The sequence below is a fragment of the Entelurus aequoreus genome, linkage group LG19 (assembly GCF_033978785.1).
Source record: "Entelurus aequoreus isolate RoL-2023_Sb linkage group LG19, RoL_Eaeq_v1.1, whole genome shotgun sequence".
NCBI lineage: Eukaryota > Metazoa > Chordata > Actinopteri > Syngnathiformes > Syngnathidae > Entelurus > Entelurus aequoreus.
This window is the reverse complement of record NC_084749.1, coordinates 13794689-13815064: the sequence shown is the minus strand read 5'-3', so window position 1 is coordinate 13815064 and position 20376 is coordinate 13794689. Positions and strand designations below refer to the sequence as shown.

The following is a 20376-nucleotide window of genomic DNA, read 5'->3' as shown; positions in this document are numbered from 1 at the left end:
CACCAAGCCACCATCCATTCACCCAAACACACATAGAGCCAAAGACCCATCCATCCATCCAAACAGCCATCCACCAAGCCACCATCCATTCACCCAAACACACATAGAGCCAAAGACCCATCCATCCATCCAAACAGCCATCCACCAAGCCACCATCCATTCACCCAAACACACATAGAGCCAAAGACCCATCCATCCATCCAAACAGCCATCCACCAAGCCACCATCCATTCACCCAAACACACATAGAGCCAAAGACCCATCCATCCATCCAAACCCCCATCCACCCAAACACACATAGAGCCAAAGACCCATCCGACGAGAACGGACGGAAATGTTGGTGGGTAATCTGTCAGACGTTTAAAATGCATGACATTTCTGTTTATTGTGTGTGTCAATTAAAACCACGCCCACCAACTGGCGTGCGGCGCACAACGTGCTCAACACGTCAGACTGGTGTTACTCATCAGGCAATGGAGCGTTTCAACACAGGGGCTCGGTGGTCGCAAACGTAGAGACGACATATGGGTTTATTTTAAATATAACCCAGCAGATAATAAAACAGAGTGTATTGTGAAGGAAGACGGTGACAAATGTGGCCACAAAATATGCGGAAAAAATACGACCAACCTCAAGCGGCGCCTTAAGGCTCGCCACAAGGATATTTTTTCGAAGGTAAGTTACAAATGCTGTTAACATAATCCAGGGGTCACCAACGCGGTGCCCGCGGGCACCAGGTAGCCCGTAAGGACCAGATGAGTCGCCCGCTGGCCTGTTCTAAAAATAGCTCAAATAGCAGCACTTACCAGTGAGCTGCATCTATTTTTTAAATTGTATTTATTTACTAGCAAGCTGGTCTCGCTTTGCCCGACATTTTTAATTCTAAGAGAGACAAAACTCAAATAGAATTTGAAAATCCAAGAAAATATTTTAAAGACTTGGTCTTCACTTGTTTAAATAAATTCATACATTTTTTTACTTTGCTTCTTATAACTTTTAGAAAGACAATTTTAGAGAAAAAATACAACCTTAAAAATAATTTTAGGATTTTTAAACACATATACCTTTTTACCTTTTAAATTCCTTCCTCTTCTTTCCTGACAATTTAAATCAATGTTCAAGTAAAAAAAAATGTTTTACTGTAAAGAATGATAAATACATTTTAAATTAATTCTTCATTTTAGCTTCTGTTTTTTCGACGAAGAATATTTGTGAAATATTTCTTCAAACTTATTATGATTAAAAGTCAAAAAAATTATTCTGGCAAATCTAGAAAATCTGTAGAATCAAATTTAAATCTTATTTCAAAGTCTTTTGAATTTCTTTTAAAATTTTTGTTCTGGAAAATATAGAAGAAATAATGATTTGTCTTTGTTAGAAATATAGCTTGGTCCAATTTGTTATATATTCTAACAAAGTGTAGATTGGATTTTAACCTTTTTAAAACATGTCATCAAAACTCTAAAATTAATCTTAATCAGGAAAAATTACTAATGATGTTCCATAAATTCTTTTTTTAATTTTTTCAAAAATATTCGAATTAGCTAGTTTTTCTCTTCTTTTTTTCGGTTGAATTTTGAATTTTAAAGAGTCGATGTTGAAGATAAACTATGTTTCAAAATTGAATTGTAATTTTTTTGGTGTTTTCTCCTCTTTTAAACCGTTCAATTAAGTGTAAATATCATTATTTATTAATAATAACATAGAGTTAAAGGTCAATTGAGCAAATTGGCTATTTCTGGCAATTTATTTAAGTGTGTATCAAACTGGTAGCCCTTCGCATTAATCACTACCCAAGAAGTAGCTCTTGCTTTCAAAAAGGTTGCTGACCCCTGACATAATCGATAAATGTCATAGTTAGCTAATACATTAGTACGTTTTCCACATACTCCTGGCGCAAATGGGCTGCTAACTTCAGGCTAAAGTTAGCTTTTGTTACGCTAACGTCAATTCATTATGTGTGTGTTACTTTAGCAGCATGTTTAGCCATGTTTACATTCAGTGACGGTGTGGTTATCTCTTTGTGAGTACGTTCTGTCAGCACGTAACTTGATATGTTAAACAGGTCCAGTTACTGTTATACGTAGAGTCTGCTAGCTTTAGCCTAAAAGCCACAAGTGACGTTGTGCAGCCCCATTAAGGAATCAGGAATTAATTGATTATTTTATTACATGTTTTGCACAAATGAAAGAGAGTGGGGTTGTATGGTATCTGTTGTAATTGCACTGGCAGACAGGGCCAAGTTGAGCATATGTGTTCCTCATCCATCACTCATATTTTGGGCATGTTTATGTTCATTGTACTTTAACAAATTCTGAGAAATAAAGCCACAATTGCTGAAGTAGAATGTTTTTGTTTTTTGGCTTTTTTGGAGTAATGAACTTTGATTCCACTGTTACCACTTTATCTGTGTGTAATACACAATCCTTGGATCAGAAATTTGCTGTTGGGTGGAAACCTTATATGTCTAAAACCATTCCTTTATTGTTATTATTTGTGAAAATAGCAGATCTGCAAGCTTACAATGGGTTGAACTTATAGATCTGCTGCTATTTTCACAACTTATGTGTGACACTGCCCAACAGCAATCTCCAATACTTATTGACCTAAATTAATTTGTTAAAAGACTATACTTATATAATACATTTTATTCTTTTTTTTTGGACTAAAACTAGACTAAAACCTTTTAGACTTTTCATCGACTAAAACTAGACTAAAACCCTTTTGAGTTTTCGTCGACTAAAACTGGACTAAAACTATCACATATAAAAGTGACTAAAATGTGACTAAAACTAATAAGCATTTTAGTCCAAAAGACTAAGACTAAGACTAAATGTAAGATGCTTGTCAAAAACAACACTGCCTATCATACATCCTTCCATCCATACAAATATTCATCCATCTTTCATCCATCAGCTGTCAATCGGCAAAACATTCCACTATCATTAATCCATCCATCCATCCAAACATTCCTCCATCCATTATCTATCCCAGCCAAACATCTATCAATCGATCCACCTATCGATCCATCCATCCATCCATCCATCTATCCATACACCAATCCAAACATCCATCCATCATTCATCCATCCATCAATACATCATCCATTCAGTATCCATCAATCCATCCATCCAAACACCCATCCACCATCCAGTCACCCAATCACCCATAGAGCCAAAGACCCATTCCTCCATACAAATGCCCATTCATCATCAATCACCCATTCATCATCAATCCATCCATCCTTCCATCCATACGCCAATCCAAACATCAATCCATCATACATCCTTCCATTCCTCCATCCATTCATTCCTCCATACAGCCAAAGGTCAATACGCCCAATAATCATCAATCACCCATCCATCTATACAGCCAATCCAAACATCCAGCCACCATACATCCTTCCATCCATACAAACATCCATCCATCTTTCATCCATCAGCTGTCAATCATCAAAACATTCCACTATCATTAATCCATCCATCCAAACATCCATCCATCTTTCATCCATCAGCTGTCAATCATCAAAACATTCCACTATCATTAATCCATCCATCCATCTTTCATCCATCAGCTGTCAATCATCAAAACATTCCACTATCATTAATCCATCCATCCATTAATCAATTATCCATCCAAGCCAAACATCTATCAATCGATCCACCTATCGATCCCTCCATCCATCCATCCATCTATCCATACACCAATCCAAACATCCATCCATCATTCATCCATCCATCAATACATCATCCATTCAGTATCCATCAATCCATCCATCCAAACACCCATCCACCATCCAGTCACCCAATCACCCATAGAGCCAAAGACCCATTCCTCCATACAAATGCCCATTCATCATCAATCACCCATTCATCATCAATCCATCCATCCTTCCATCCATACGCCAATCCAAACATCAATCCATCATACATCCTTCCATTCCTCCATCCATCCATTCCTCCATACAGCCAAAGATCAATACACCCAATAATCATCAATCACCCATCCATCTATACAGCCAATCCAAACATCCAGCCATAATACATCCTTCCATCCATACAAACATCCATCCATCTTTCATCCATCAGCTGTCAATCATCAAAACATTCCACTATCATTAATCCATCCATCCAAACATCCATCCATCTTTCATCCATCAGCTGTCAATCATCAAAACATTCCACTATCATTAATCCATCCATCCATTAATCCATTATCCATCCAAGCCAAACATCTATCAATCGATCCACCTATCGATCCCTCCATCCATCCATCCATCCATCTATCCATACACCAATCCAAACATCCATCCATCATTCATCCATCCATCAATACATCATCCATTCAGTATCCATCAATCCATCCATCCAAACACCCATCCACCATCCAGTCACCCAATCACCCACAGAGCCAAAGGCCCATTCCTCCATACAAATGCCCATTCATCATCAATCACCCATTCATCATCAATCCATCCATCCTTCCATCCATACGCCAATCCAAACATCAATCCATCATACATCCTTCCATTCCTCCATCCATCCATTCCTCCATACAGCCAAAGATCAATACACCCAATAATCATCAATCACCCATCCATCTATTCAGCCAATCCAAACATCCAGCCATAATACATCCTTCCATCCATACAAACATCCATCCATCTTTCATCCATCAGCTGTCAATCATGAAAACATTCCACTATCATTAATCCATCCATCCAAACATCCATCCATCTTTCATCCATCAGCTGTCAATCATCAAAACATTCCACTATCATTAATCCATCCATCCATTATCCATCCAAGCCAAACATCTATCAATCGATCCACCTATCGATCGATCGATCCATCCATCCATCTATCCGTACACCAACCCAAACATCCATCCATCATTCATCCATCCATCCAAACACCCATCCACCATCCAGTCACCCAATCACCCATAGAACCAAAGACTCATTCCTCCATACAAATGCCCATTCATCATCAATCACTCATCAATCCATCATCCAAACATCCATCCATCATCCATCAGTTGTCAATCCATCTGTCATCAATAATCCATCTATCATCACCCATCCATCCATCCATCCATCCATCCATCCATCCATCCATCTATCCATACACCAATCCAAACATCCATCCATCATTCATCCATCCATCAATACATCATCCATTCAGTATCCATCAATCCATCCATCCAAACACCCATCCACCATCCAGTCACCCAATCACCCATAGAGCCAAAGACCCATTCCTCCATACAAATGCCCATTCATCATCAATCACCCATTCATCATCAATCACCCATTCATCATCAATCCATCCATCCTTCCATCCATTCGCCAATCCAAACATCAATCCATCATACATCCTTCCATTCCTCCATCCATCCATTCCTCCATACAGCCAAAAGATCAATACACCCAATAATCATCAATCACCCATCCATCCATACACCAATCCAAACATCCACCCATCATACATCCTTCCATCCATACAAACATCCATCCATCTTTCATCCATCAGCTGTCAATCATCAAAACATTCCACTATCATTAATCCATCCATCCAGCCAAACATTCCTCCATCCATTATCCATCCCAGCCAAACATCTATCAATCGATCCACCTATCGATCGAGCCATCATTCATCCATCTATCCGTACACAATACAAACATCCATCCATCCAAACACCCATCCACCATCCATTCACCCAAACACCTATTCATCCATACAAACACCCATTCATCATCAATCACCCATCCATCTATCCATACACCAATCTAAACATCCATCCATCATACATCCTTCCATTCCTCTATTCATCCATACAGCCAAAGATCAATACACCCAATAATCATCAATCACCCATCCATACATACACCAATCCAAACATCCACCCATCAAACATCCTTCCATCCATACAAACATTCATCCATCTTTCATCCATCAGCTGTCAATCATCAAAACATTCCACTATCATTAATCTATCCAAACATTCCTCCATCCATCCATTCATCCATACAGCCAAAGATCAATACACCCAATAATCATCAATCACCCATCCATCCATACACCAATCCAAACATCCACCCATCAAACATCCTTCCATCCATACAAACATTCATCCATCCCAGCCAAACATCTATCAATCGATCCACCTATCGATCCATCCATCCATCCATCTATCCATACACCAATCCATCATTCATCCATCCATCAATACATCATCCATTCAGTATCCATCAATCTATCCATCCAAACACCCATCCACCATCCAGTCACCCAATCACCCATAGAGCCAAAGACCCATTCCTCCATACAAATGCCCATTCATCATCAATCACCCATTCATCATCAATCCATCCATCCTTCCATCCATACGCCAATCCAAACATCAATCCATCATACATCCTTCCATTCCTCCATCCACCCATTCCTCCATCCAGCCAAAGATCAATACACCCAATAATCATCAATCACCCATCCATCTATACAGCCAATCCAAACATCCAGCCATAATACATCCTTCCATCCATACAAACATCCATCCATCTTTCATCCATCAGCTGTCAATCATCAAAACATTCCACTATCATTAATCCATCCATCCAAACATCCATCCATCTTTCATCCATCAGCTGTCAATCATCAAAACATTCCACTATCATTAATCCATCCATCCATTAATCCATTATCCATCCAAGCCAAACATCTATCAATCGATCCACCTATCGATCCATCCATCCATCCATCCATCTATCCATACACCAATCCAAACATCCATCCATCATTCATCCATCCATCAATACATCATCCATTCAGTATCCATCAATCCATCCATCCAAACACCCATCCACCATCCAGTCACCCAATCACCCATAGAGCCAAAGACCCATTCCTCCATACAAATGCCCATTCATCATCAATCACCCATTCATCATCAATCCATCCATCCTTCCATCCATACGCCAATCCAAACATCAATCCATCATACATCCTTCCATTCCTCCATCCATCCATTCCTCCATACAGCCAAAGATCAATACACCCAATTATCATCAATCACCCATCCATCTATACAGCCAATCCAAACATCCAGCCATCGTACATCCTTCCATCCATACAAACATCCATCCATCTTTCATCCATCAGCTGTCAATCATCAAAACATTCCACTATCATTAATCCATCCATCCAAACATCCATCCATCTTTCATCCATCAGCTGTCAATCATCAAAACATTCCACTATCATTAATCCATCCATCCATCTTTCATCCATCAGCTGTCAATCATCAAAACATTCCACTATCATTAATCCATCCATCCATTAATCAATTATCCATCCAAGCCAAACATCCATCAATCGATCCACCTATCGATCGATCGATCCATCCATCCATCTATCCGTACACCAATCCAAACATCCATCCATCCATCATTCATCCATCCATCCAAACACCCATCCAGTCACCCAATCACCCATAGAACCAAAGACTCATTCCTCCATACAAATGCCCATTCATCATCAATCACCCATCAATCCATCATCCAAACATCCATCCATCTTTCATCCATCAGCTGTCAATCATAAAAACATTCCATTATCATTAATCCATCCATCCAAACATCCATCCATCTTTCATCCATCAGCTGTCAATCATCAAAACATTCCACTATCATTAATCCATCCATCCATTAATCAATTATCCATCCAAGCCAAACATCTATCAATCGATCCACCTATCGATCGATCGATCCATCCATCCATCTATCCGTACACCAATCCAAACATCCATCCATCCATCATTCATCCATCCATCCAAACACCCATCCAGTCACCCAATCACCCATAGAACCAAAGACTCATTCCTCCATACAAATGCCCATTCATCATCAATCACCCATCAATCCATCATCCAAACATCCATCCATCTTTCATCCATCAGCTGTCAATCATCAAAACATTCCATTATCATTAATCCATCCATCCAAACATCCATCCATCTTTCATCCATCAGCTGTCAATCATCAAAACATTCCACTAGCATTAATCCATCCATCCATTAATCCATTATCCATCCAAGCCAAACATCTATCAATCGATCCACCTATCGATCCATCCATCCATCCATCCATCTATCCGTACACCAATCCAAACATCCATCCATCCATCATTCATCCATCCATCCAAACATCCATCCACCATCCAGTCACCCAATCACCCAATCACCCATAGAACCAAAGACTCATTCCTCCATACAAATGCCCATTCATCATCAATCACCCATCAATCCATCATCCAAACATCCATCCATCTTTCATCCATCAGCTGTCAATCATCAAAACATTCCATTATCATTAATCCATCCATCCAAACATCCATCCATCTTTCATCCATCAGCTGTCAATCATCAAAACATTCCACTATCATTAATCCATCCATCCATTAATCAATTATCCATCCAAGCCAAACATCTATCAATCGATCCACCTATCGATCGATCGATCCATCCATCCATCTATCCGTACACCAATCCAAACATCCATCCATCCATCATTCATCCATCCATCCAAACACCCATCCAGTCACCCAATCACCCATAGAACCAAAGACTCATTCCTCCATACAAATGCCCATTCATCATCAATCACCCATCAATCCATCATCCAAACATCCATCCATCTTTCATCCATCAGCTGTCAATCATCAAAACATTCCATTATCATTAATCCATCCATCCAAACATCCATCCATCTTTCATCCATCAGCTGTCAATCATCAAAACATTCCACTAGCATTAATCCATCCATCCATTAATCCATTATCCATCCAAGCCAAACATCTATCAATCGATCCACCTATCGATCCATCCATCCATCCATCCATCTATCCGTACACCAATCCAAACATCCATCCATCCATCATTCATCCATCCATCCAAACATCCATCCACCATCCAGTCACCCAATCACCCAATCACCCATAGAACCAAAGACTCATTCCTCCATACAAATGCCCATTCATCATCAATCACCCATCAATCCATCATCCAAACATCCATCCATCATCCATCAGTTGTCAATCCATCTGTCATCAATAATCCATCTATCATCATCCATCCATCCATCCATCCATCATCCATCATCCATCCCTCCATCCAGGCAGTGGAGTGCAGAGTGAGAGACCATCAGAGAGTGGAAAAATGGCCGAGTCGTCCATTTGGCAGCAGCAGTGGTCTCTTACCATCTTTGGCTGAGTCAGCAGTCCTTTCTCCGCCCAGCCCTGCAGCTGTGGGAGCTCCGCCTGACGCCACTGTGTCTCTGTCGACCCCTGCGGAGCACAGGAGGAGGAGAGGGAGGTGGAGGGGGAGAACAGGTCGTTGTCAGCATCATCAACTCACTTTGCAAGTTTGGACATTTGTTGTTGTTGTTGTGATGGGAGGAAGAAGGGGAGGGAGGGAAGGTATGGCAGCTCATCGGGTGTAACGGTACGGTGCCAGGCAGACTTTATGCTTTTTAAAGTGAAACAGCTGTGATATTTTGCAAGGTTTTTTTTTTTTTGGAGTAAAGTACAAACATGCAGACAAGTAATAATTAGTCAATATTATAATATGATATTTTACAAGGTTTTTTTTTGCGTAAAACCCACAAAATAGTTGCGGGTAGTTCTATTGCCTCACATAGTTTACCACGAAGGCCAAATGTTCCCAAACATGAATGTCTAACCACAAAAAAAAATGTTTTTCAAGCTCTGGCTTGTCCTTGGCAGTGTTGATATCGCTTTTAGTTTGAATTGTACAGAACTCTGTAGTACTCTGCACAAAAATGAAGCTTCCAATTCAGAACACTTGTACCGTTACACCCTCAGCTAAACAAATGAAATTAAAAAAAGGAGAAAAAAGTATGATGTTGTCTTTGTACCACTCCAACAAAAAGTCATATTTTATACACAACATGGACACAAATACTTGGACATCTTCTTGGTGTCTGCGTGGACCTAAAAATCGTCCAATCTTGGTTCTTCTACACCGGGGTTGTCTAAAGTGCGGTATTATTACAATAATACCCATTAAAACGTGGAATAAAAGACAGGTGAAATATAACGGAAAAAGATTACGATATCATCATTAATAACACAAAGCTGCCTGTTTAAAACCGTCATTGCTCAAAAAACAATAAAAAAATTATTATAGACGGATAGATCTGAAGTTGATCAGATTTAAGAGTTGAAAATAAAATGACTTCTATGACTGGGGGGCCTTTTGGATCCCTGATATCTGCAGTCGGATTTTATTTATTTTAATTGTCATTGTTAAAAAAAAAATGGTGAATCAAAAGCAATGTTGTTATGAATATTTCACATATTAAGACTTTTAATTACTTCATTTTATTTTGAAAAATGTTTTGGGGAAAATATTTTGTGTTTTTACCATTTGGGTAAAACAACATGCTTTTTGACAACTTGTATTCAATGTCAGTTTGTGACATTAATTTGACCGTTGAAATTTGGTCAGTTTCTCAACCAATATTCTACAACACAAATACAACGTTGAAACAACATTTTTTTGGACAACGTTTATTCAATGTCAGGTTGTGACGTTGATTTGACCATTGAAATCTGGTAATTTTCCCAACCAATATTCTACAACACAAATACAACGTTGAAACAACATGCTTTTTGACGATATTTATTCAATGTCAGGTTGTGACGTTGATGTGACCATTGAATTTTGATCATTTTTCAACCAATAATCTACAACACAAATACAACGTTGAAACAACATGCTTTTTGACAACGTTTATTCAATGTCAGGTTGTGACATTCACTTGACCATTAAAATTTGGTCATTTTTCCAACCAATATTCTACAACACAAATACAACGTTGAAACAACATGCTTTTTGACAACTTTTATTCAATGTCAGGTTCTGACGTTGATTTGACCATTGAATTTTTATCATTTTCCCAACCAATATTATACAACACAAATACAACGTTGAAACAACATGCTTTTTGACGACAGTTATTCAATGTCAGGTTGTGACGTTGATGTGACCATTGAATTTTGATCATTTTCCCAACCAATATTCTACAACACAAATACAACGTTGAAACAACATGCTTTTTGACAACGTTTATTCAATGTCAGGTTGTGACATTCACTTGACCATTAAAATTTGGTCATTTTCCCAACCAATATTCTACAACACAAATACAACGTTGAAAAAACATGCATTTTGACAACGTTTATCCAATGTTAGGTTCTGACGTTGATTTGACCCTTGAATTTGTATCATTTTCCCAACCAATATTCTACAACACAAACACAACGTTGAAACAACATGCTTTTTGACAACGTTTATTCAATGTCAGGTTCTGACTTTGATTTGACCATTGAATTTTGACCATTTTCCAACTAATATTCTACAACACAAATACAAAGTTGATACAACTTGCTTTTTGATGATATTTAATCAATGTCAGGTTGTGACGTTGATTTGACCATTGAAATCTGGTCATTTTCCCAACCAATACTCTACAACACAAATACAACGTTGGAACAACATGCTTTTTGACAACGTTTGTTCAATGTCAGGTTGTGACATTGATTTGACCATTGAAATTTGGTCATTTTCCCAACCAATATTCTACAACACAAATACAACGTTGAAACAACATGCTTTTTGACAACGTTTATTCAATGTCAGGTTGTGACGTTGATTTGACCATTGCAATTTGGTCATTTTCCCAACCAATATTCTACAACACAAATACAACGTTGAAAAAACATGCATTTTGACAACGTTTATTCAATGTCAGGTTGTGACGTTGATTTGACAATTGCAATTTGGTCATTTTTCCAACCAATATTCTACAACACAAATACAACGTTGAAACAACATGCTTTTTGACAACTTGTATTCAATGTCAGTTTGTGACATTAATTTGACCGTTGAAATTTGGTCAGTTTCTCAACCAATATTCTACAACACAAATACAACGTTGAAACAACATTTTTTTGGACAACGTTTATTCAATGTCAGGTTGTGACGTTGATTTGACCATTGAAATCTGGTAATTTTCCCAACCAATATTCTACAACACAAATACAACGTTGAAACAACATGCTTTTTGACGATATTTATTCAATGTCAGGTTGTGACGTTGATGTGACCATTGAATTTTGATCATTTTTCAACCAATAATCTACAACACAAATACAACGTTGAAACAACATGCTTTTTGACAACGTTTATTCAATGTCAGGTTGTGACATTCACTTGACCATTAAAATTTGGTCATTTTTCCAACCAATATTCTACAACACAAATACAACGTTGAAACAACATGCTTTTTGACAACTTTTATTCAATGTCAGGTTCTGACGTTGATTTGACCATTGAATTTTTATCATTTTCCCAACCAATATTATACAACACAAATACAACGTTGAAACAACATGCTTTTTGACGACAGTTATTCAATGTCAGGTTGTGACGTTGATGTGACCATTGAATTTTGATCATTTTCCCAACCAATATTCTACAACACAAATACAACGTTGAAACAACATGCTTTTTGACAACGTTTATTCAATGTCAGGTTGTGACATTCACTTGACCATTAAAATTTGGTCATTTTCCCAACCAATATTCTACAACACAAATACAACGTTGAAAAAACATGCATTTTGACAACGTTTATCCAATGTTAGGTTCTGACGTTGATTTGACCCTTGAATTTGTATCATTTTCCCAACCAATATTCTACAACACAAACACAACGTTGAAACAACATGCTTTTTGACAACGTTCATTCAATGTCAGGTTCTGACTTTGATTTGACCATTGAATTTTGACCATTTTCCAACTAATATTCTACAACACAAATACAAAGTTGATACAACTTGCTTTTTGATGATATTTAATCAATGTCAGGTTGTGACGTTGATTTGACCATTGAAATCTGGTAATTTTCCCAACCAATACTCTACAACACAAATACAACGTTGGAACAACATGCTTTTTGACAACGTTTATTCAATGTCAGGTTGTGACGTTGATTTGACCATTGACATTTGGTCATTTTCCCAACCAATATTCTACAACACAAATACAACGTTGAAACAACATTGTTTTGGACAACGTTTATTCAATGTCAGGTTGTGACGTTGACTTAACCATTGAAATTTGGTCATTTCCCAACCAATACTCTACAACACAAATACAACGTTGAAAAAACATGCATTTTGACAACGCTTATTCAATGTCAGGTTGTGACGTTGATTTGACCATTGAAATTTGGTCATTTCTCAACCAATATTCTACAACACAAATATAATGTTGAATTAACACGACAACGTTTATTCAATGTCAGGTTGTGACATAGACTTGACCATTGAAATTTGGTCATTTTCCCAACTAATATTCTACAACACAAATTCAACGTTGAAACAACATGCTTTTTGACAACGTTTATTCAATGTCAGTTTGTGACATTAATTTGACCACTGAATTTTTATCATTTTCCCAACCAATATTCTACAACACAAATACAACATGCTTTTTGACAACGTTTATTCAATGTCAGTCAGGTTGTGACATTCACTTGACCATTAAAATTTGGTCATTTTTCCAACCAATATTCTTCAACACAAATACAACGTTGAAACAACATTCTTTTTGACAACTTTTATTCAATGTCAGGTTGTGACGTTGACTTAACCATTGAAATTTGGTCATTTCCCAACCAATATTCTACAACACAAATACAATGTTGAAACAACATTCTTTTTGACAACTTTTATTCAATGTCAGGTTGTGACGTTGACTTAACCATTGAAATTTGGTCATTTCCCAACCAATACTCTACAACACAAATACAACGTTGAAACAACATTCTTTTTGACAACTTTTATTCAATGTCAGGTTGTGACGTTGACTTAACCATTGAAATTTGGTCATTTCCCAACCAATATTCTACAACACAAATACAACGTTGGAATAACATGCTTTTTGACAACTTGTATTCAATGTCAGGTTGTGACATTGATTTGACCATTGACATTTGGTCATTTCTCAACCAATATTCTACAACACAAATATAATGTTGAATTAACACGACAACGTTTATTCAATGTCAGGTTGTGACATAGACTTGACCATTGAAATTTGGTCATTTTCCCAACTAATATTCTACAACACAAATTCAACGTTGAAACAACATGCTTTTTGACAACGTTTATTCAATGTCAGGTTGTGACATTGACTTGACCATTGAAATCTGGTAATTTTCCCAACCAATATTCTACAACACAAATACAACGTTGAAACAACATGCTTTTTGACAACTTTTATTCAATGTCAGGTTGTGACGTTGACTTAACCATTGAAATTTGGTCATTTCCCAACCAATATTCTACAACACAAATACAACGTTGGAACAACATGCTTTTTGACAACTTGTATTCAATGTCAGGTTGTGACATTGATTTGACCATTGACATTTGGTCATTTCTCAACCAATATTCTACAACACAAATATAATGTTGAATTAACACGACAACGTTTATTCAATGTCAGGTTGTGACATAGACTTGACCATTGAAATTTGGTCATTTTCCCAACTAATATTCTACAACACAAATTCAACGTTGAAACAACATGCTTTTTGACAACGTTTATTCAATGTCAGGTTGTGACATTGACTTGACCATTGAAATCTGGTAATTTTCCCAACCAATATTCTACAACACAAATACAACGTTGAAACAACATGCTTTTTGACAACTTTTATTCAATGTCAGGTTGTGACGTTGACTTAACCATTGAAATTTGGTCATTTCCCAACCAGTATTCTACAACACAAATACAACGTTGAAACAACATGCTTTTTGACGATATTTAATCAATATCAGGTTGTGACAATGATTTGACCATTGAAATCTGGTCATTTTTCCAACCAATATTCTATAACACAAATATAATGTTGAATTAACATGCATTTTGACAACGTTTATTCAATGTCAGGTTGTGACGTTGACTTGACCATTGAAATTTGGTCATTTTTCCAACCGATATTCTACAACACAAATACAACGTTGAAACAACATGCTTTTTGACAACGTTTATCCAATGTTAGGTTGTGACGTTGATTTGACCATTGAAATTTGGTCATTTCCCAACCGACAACGTGGACCCAACATTGGACATCCAGGTTGTCTCAATGTACAAATACAACTATTTTGCAACGTTGTTCCAAAGTCAGTTTTCAAGGACATGTACGTATAATCAACATTGTATCAATGTCTTGTGCTTGCTGGGATTGAAGTATTGAAAGTAAAAATAAATATTAATATATAACTTTAAAGATTCACCAAAACTGAGGGGAGCCTAATTGTTTTGAAAATGAAACATATGAAAATGACCCCCATTTTTCAATGTGGAAAAGGTTTGGACAGCAAACTCCTCCACCTCAGCAGTGTTTTGTTAAGATGAAGCCCAGAGCCCGAGGCGCCTTTAGCCGAGTCTATTTGCCGCGGATTCGCTGGAATAAAACTAATTGCTGTTGTTGACGGCAGCCGAGTGGTGGTCCCTGCACTGACCTGGGCTTTACGAGCTTCTAACGAGGGTTTCCCTCTTGTAAACAAACCCCGCCGGTCGAAGAGACGGTAATGCCACAAATGAGCTGCGAGTCTTGTCGCGGCGCCACTCGAGAGGCGAGGAGGGTGGCGGGCGGTGGTAGCGGCGGAGTGTGGGCGGGGGTCGGGGGGGGGGGGGGGGGGCGCCTCTAATGCCCTGTATGATGCTACTAGCAGCCAATTTAGCAGGAAAAAGGGGGAAGAGAGGCGGGATGACCCCTGCCTTCATTTGCTCCTTCTGGCGGCTGAGAGGCGGAGGATGCGGAGAGACACTCGCCACGCTTCAAAGAAAGGCGGAGATGAGGATGGCGGGTGAAGGAGAGCGTGTACGCCTTGTCAACGTGTCTTGTAAACTCGGACAGCGATGCATAATGGAGGACTCGGCAAGGAACGAGACGGTCCAAAGGGGGAATTAGGTCAGCGTGGACGTGTTGGTCCTATTTTGTGCTGAAAATATTTCAGTGGGAGCCATCTTTGTTGGAGTCAGGTGACGACAACACTTTTGTGGCACGGTGGAACCAACAGGTAGTCACAATTTCCCCATGGAAATAATCGGTTCCGGTGTCAAACTGTCACCAACTTGAATCCTTTGCAAAATGCACACAGGATTGTTTATCCTTGGCTATTCAGAAAAAAAGCCCACAGTAGTGTGTTGGGAGTGCGCTGTCCTTGGTGCTGAAATTTACATTTGGACTAAAAGTGCTTTTAATAAGCCCTACTGGGAACACGGTGTTGTGTGTGTGTGTGTGTGTGTGTGTGTGTGTGTAGCGTTAATGCTAATGAGCTGTGTTTGTCTCCAAGAAGCACGATTGTGTACTTTATCCTCTTCGGATAAATGCACGTTACGAAGTTCCAGACGTTGACAACACTCGCATAGCAACGTGAGCTACGTGCTAACGTCACGTTTTTGACATCATGCTAGGTTAGCACATTCACTGAAGAAGAAAACATTCGTAGAGTTGGCAACGCTCCAGGCTATATTTTAAGATGTGTAGCGAAGCCTTCCTTTTTTAATTTTTTAAAATTTTTTATGACTAAGTATGCACGAGACGGGCTCATCTAGCGAGGGGCCGGTCAGAGGTGTTATCCATCCAACCATCCATTTTCTACCGCTTGTCCCTTTTGGGGTTGCTGGAGCCTATCCCAGGTACCTTCATGACGTAATGAAAAGGACCCAAATTCAAAGGCGAGCCCCTTGATAACTTTTTCTCACATTAAAGTGTTTATAAACAAGTCCCAAACTGTATTACTAGGCATGTACCGGGCCGATACTGATATCAGATATCAGTCCGATATCAATAAAAAAAAAAACAACAACATTGGTTTGCATCTAAAATCAGCTACACAACAACTAAGCACACAATAGCAGGCAAGCTAGGCATACGCAATAAGCCCAACAACATCACATTTGTCAATATAAACAAGTATAAAATAATTATAATACAAAGTCCCCATGACAAAAGTGTGTTCAAAAATATCCAGTAAGAAATGTGTCCGCATCACTCAACTTACTGCGTCGTGAGCTTAACTTAATGATTTATTGTAGCCACTTGGTTACATCGAAAACAATTATCACTCCATTTCAACTTAAAGCCGATACTAATATTAGATATCAGTCCGATATCAATAAAAAACAACAACATTGGTTTGCATCTAAAATCAGCTACACAACAACTAAGCACACAATAGCAGGCAAGCTAGGCATACACAATAAGCCCAACAACATCACATTTGTCAATATAAACAAGTATCAAATAATTATAGTACAAAGTCCCCATGACAAAAGTGTGTTAAAAAATATCCAGTAAGAAACGTGTCCGCACCACTCAACTTACTGCGTCGTGAGCTTAACTTAATGATTTAATGTAGTCACTTGGGTACATCAAAAACAATTATTACTCCATTTCAACTTAAAGCCGATACTAATATTAGATATCAGTCTGATTTCAATAAAAAAAACAAAAACATTGGTTTGCATCTAAAATCAGCTACACAACAACTAAGCACACAATAGCAGGCAAGCTAGGCATACACAATAAGCCCAAAAAACATCACATTTTTCAATATAAACAGGTAATACATAATTATAGTACAAAGTCCCCATGACAAAGGTGTGTTAAAAAATATCCAGTAAGAAACGTGTCCGCATCACTCAACTTACTGCGTCGCGAACTTAACTTAATGATTTATTGTAGTCACTTGGTTACATCAAAAACAATTATCACTCCATTTCAACTTAAAGCCGATACTAATATTAGATATCAGTCCGATATCAATAAAAAACAACAACATTGGTTTGCATCTAAAATCAGCTACACAGCAACTAAGCACACAATAACAGGCAAGCTAGGCATACGCAATAAGCCCAAAAAACATCACATTTGTCAATATAAACAAGTATCAAATAATTATAGTTGCATATTACTTACACATACAAAGTCTCCGTGACAAAAAGTGTGTTAAAAAATATCCAGTAAGAAACGTGTCCGCATCACTCAACTTACTGCGTCGCGAGCTTAACTTAATGATTTATTGTAGCCACTTGGTTACATCAAAAACAATTACCACTCCATTTCAACTTAAAGCCGATACTAATTAGATATCAGTTTGATATCAATAAAAAAAACCATTGGTTTGCATCTATAATCTCTGATACCAGTAGTCCTGCAGCGCATTTACTCGTGCGAAACGTTTACATTTCCTCCAATCAGCACACGAGATAGGTCTTTTCTTGCATTTCCGTCAAGCCATTTACAAACGGTCATCATGGTAGGCTGTAGCAGCTACGCAACAGCTAAGCACACAATAGCAGGCAAGCTCGGCATTCGCAATAAGCCCAAACTACAGCACATTTGTCAATATGAACACATATCAAAATACTTATAGTAGCAAATACAAAGTTCCCATGACAAACATTTATTAGAAAATATCCAGTAACAAAGGTGTCCGCATCACTCAACTTACTGCGTCGTGATCTCAACTTATGGCCACTTGGTTACATAAAAAACAATTACCACTCCACTTCAACTTAAAGCCTATACCAATATTATATATCAGTCCGATATCAATAAAAAAATATTAGTTTGCACCTAAAATCTCCGATACCAGCAGTCCTGCAGCTCGTTTACTCGTGCGAAACATCTAAATGTCCTCCATGGTTGGTCTTTTCTTGCATTTTTGTCGGTCAACATGTTAGGCTGTAGCAGCTACGCACCAGCTAAGCACACAACAGCACGCATGCTAGGCATACGCAATAAGCCCAAAAAACATCACATTTGTCAATATGAACACGTATCAAATAATTATAGTTGCATAGTACCTACACATACAAAGTCCCCATGACAAAAGTGTGTTAGAAAAGTAACAAACGTGTGCGCATCATTCGACTCACTGAGTTATTGTGGCCACTCAATGTCGCCAACAAACCAATTACCCCTCCACTTCAACATAAAGACAGCATAAGTCCATTCCAGTCATTTATTTAATAAGAAAAAATCTACCATTGTTCTCTGCACTGCAAAAAGTCAGTGTTCAAAAACAAGAATTAGGGGTATTTTATTTGAACTAAGCAAAATTATCTGCCAATAGAACAAGAAAATTGGGCTTGTCAAGACTTTCCAAAACAAGTAAAATTAGTTAAGCTCAATGAACCCAAAAATACCTTAAAATAAGTATATTATAAAAATGATTACTTTAAAAAAGTAGTTTTATACTTGTGAGTGTTGATGACACAGCTTTGCAACACTTGATATTCTAGTTTCAAGCATGTTTTACTCAATATAGGTCATCAAATCTCAGCAACAAGCTGTAATATCTTACTGAGATAAATAAGGAACACTAAAACACTCTAACATAAAATCTGCTTAGTGAGAAAAATTATCTTATCAGACAGAAAATAAGCAAATATCACCCTTATGTGAGATATTTAATCTTACTTAGATTTCAGTTTTTGCAGTGTGTTTGACTATTTCTACCTGATCAAACCTTTCCCAACATTCCACACTCCAAAATGATACAAGTACGGGCGATACCTGCCGACATCATATCAGAGCAATGTCGTATCAGAAGAGAAAAGGTAGTATCGTAACATCTGTATGATTATTGTCAGAAAAATTGTATGTAAATGATCAAAAAACTTTCCGTTCTCTGAGTTCCCAATGAACAGACAAGAGGCTGTCTTTGTTGCACCAAGCGAAAGGCTTGGAAAATTCCCTTATGTACGATGGGAGGAGACGGGAGGCGGGTTATCTATTGTGATCCAAGACTTGCCCAAGCTCGAGCCAGGACCAGCCCAGGCCCGAGGCATCTTTTTCTTTTGTGTTAATGTGACCAAAAACAATATTTGTTTACATACCCCCCCATTCCTTTAGAAACAGCTGTTATGTAAACAGGGAATATCCAAATAAAGGAGGAGATGTGAACCTTTTTCTGTTAGAGCGTGGGTGACACTGTGCGAGGTTACAGGTCGACACATTTCTCCTCAATTGAGCCAAATCGAATCTTGTCTCTGTTTAATTCTTTGCTTCTTGTCTTGTTTAATAAATGTCATCAGTGTTTGAACCTGACAATTATATTACAGTTAAAACCTCATGGTGGATCTCCATGTAGACATCTCCGACAACGTGTCAGTTTGATGCGCTTTTCTCCAACATTTTGAAAGATTAGCAAATTGCTGCGCCGCAATAGTTTGCCAGCTGTAGCCATTATTCCCGCGTGCCGCAGACGG

At 38.1% G+C, this 20376-nt stretch overlaps 1 protein-coding gene across 7 annotated transcripts in view; it reads right to left on the bottom strand.

The window, feature by feature from the left end:
- elavl4 (ELAV like neuron-specific RNA binding protein 4) overlaps positions 1 to 20376 on the bottom strand; it is a 324532-nt gene that overhangs the window by 144830 nt on the left and 159326 nt on the right. For all 7 annotated transcript variants that reach the window (XM_062027931.1, XM_062027930.1, XM_062027928.1 and 4 more), the window contains one exon: positions 9255 to 9341. In XM_062027931.1, coding sequence (XP_061883915.1) covers positions 9255 to 9341 — 87 coding nt within the window. The remainder of the gene's footprint in view (positions 1 to 9254; positions 9342 to 20376) is intronic.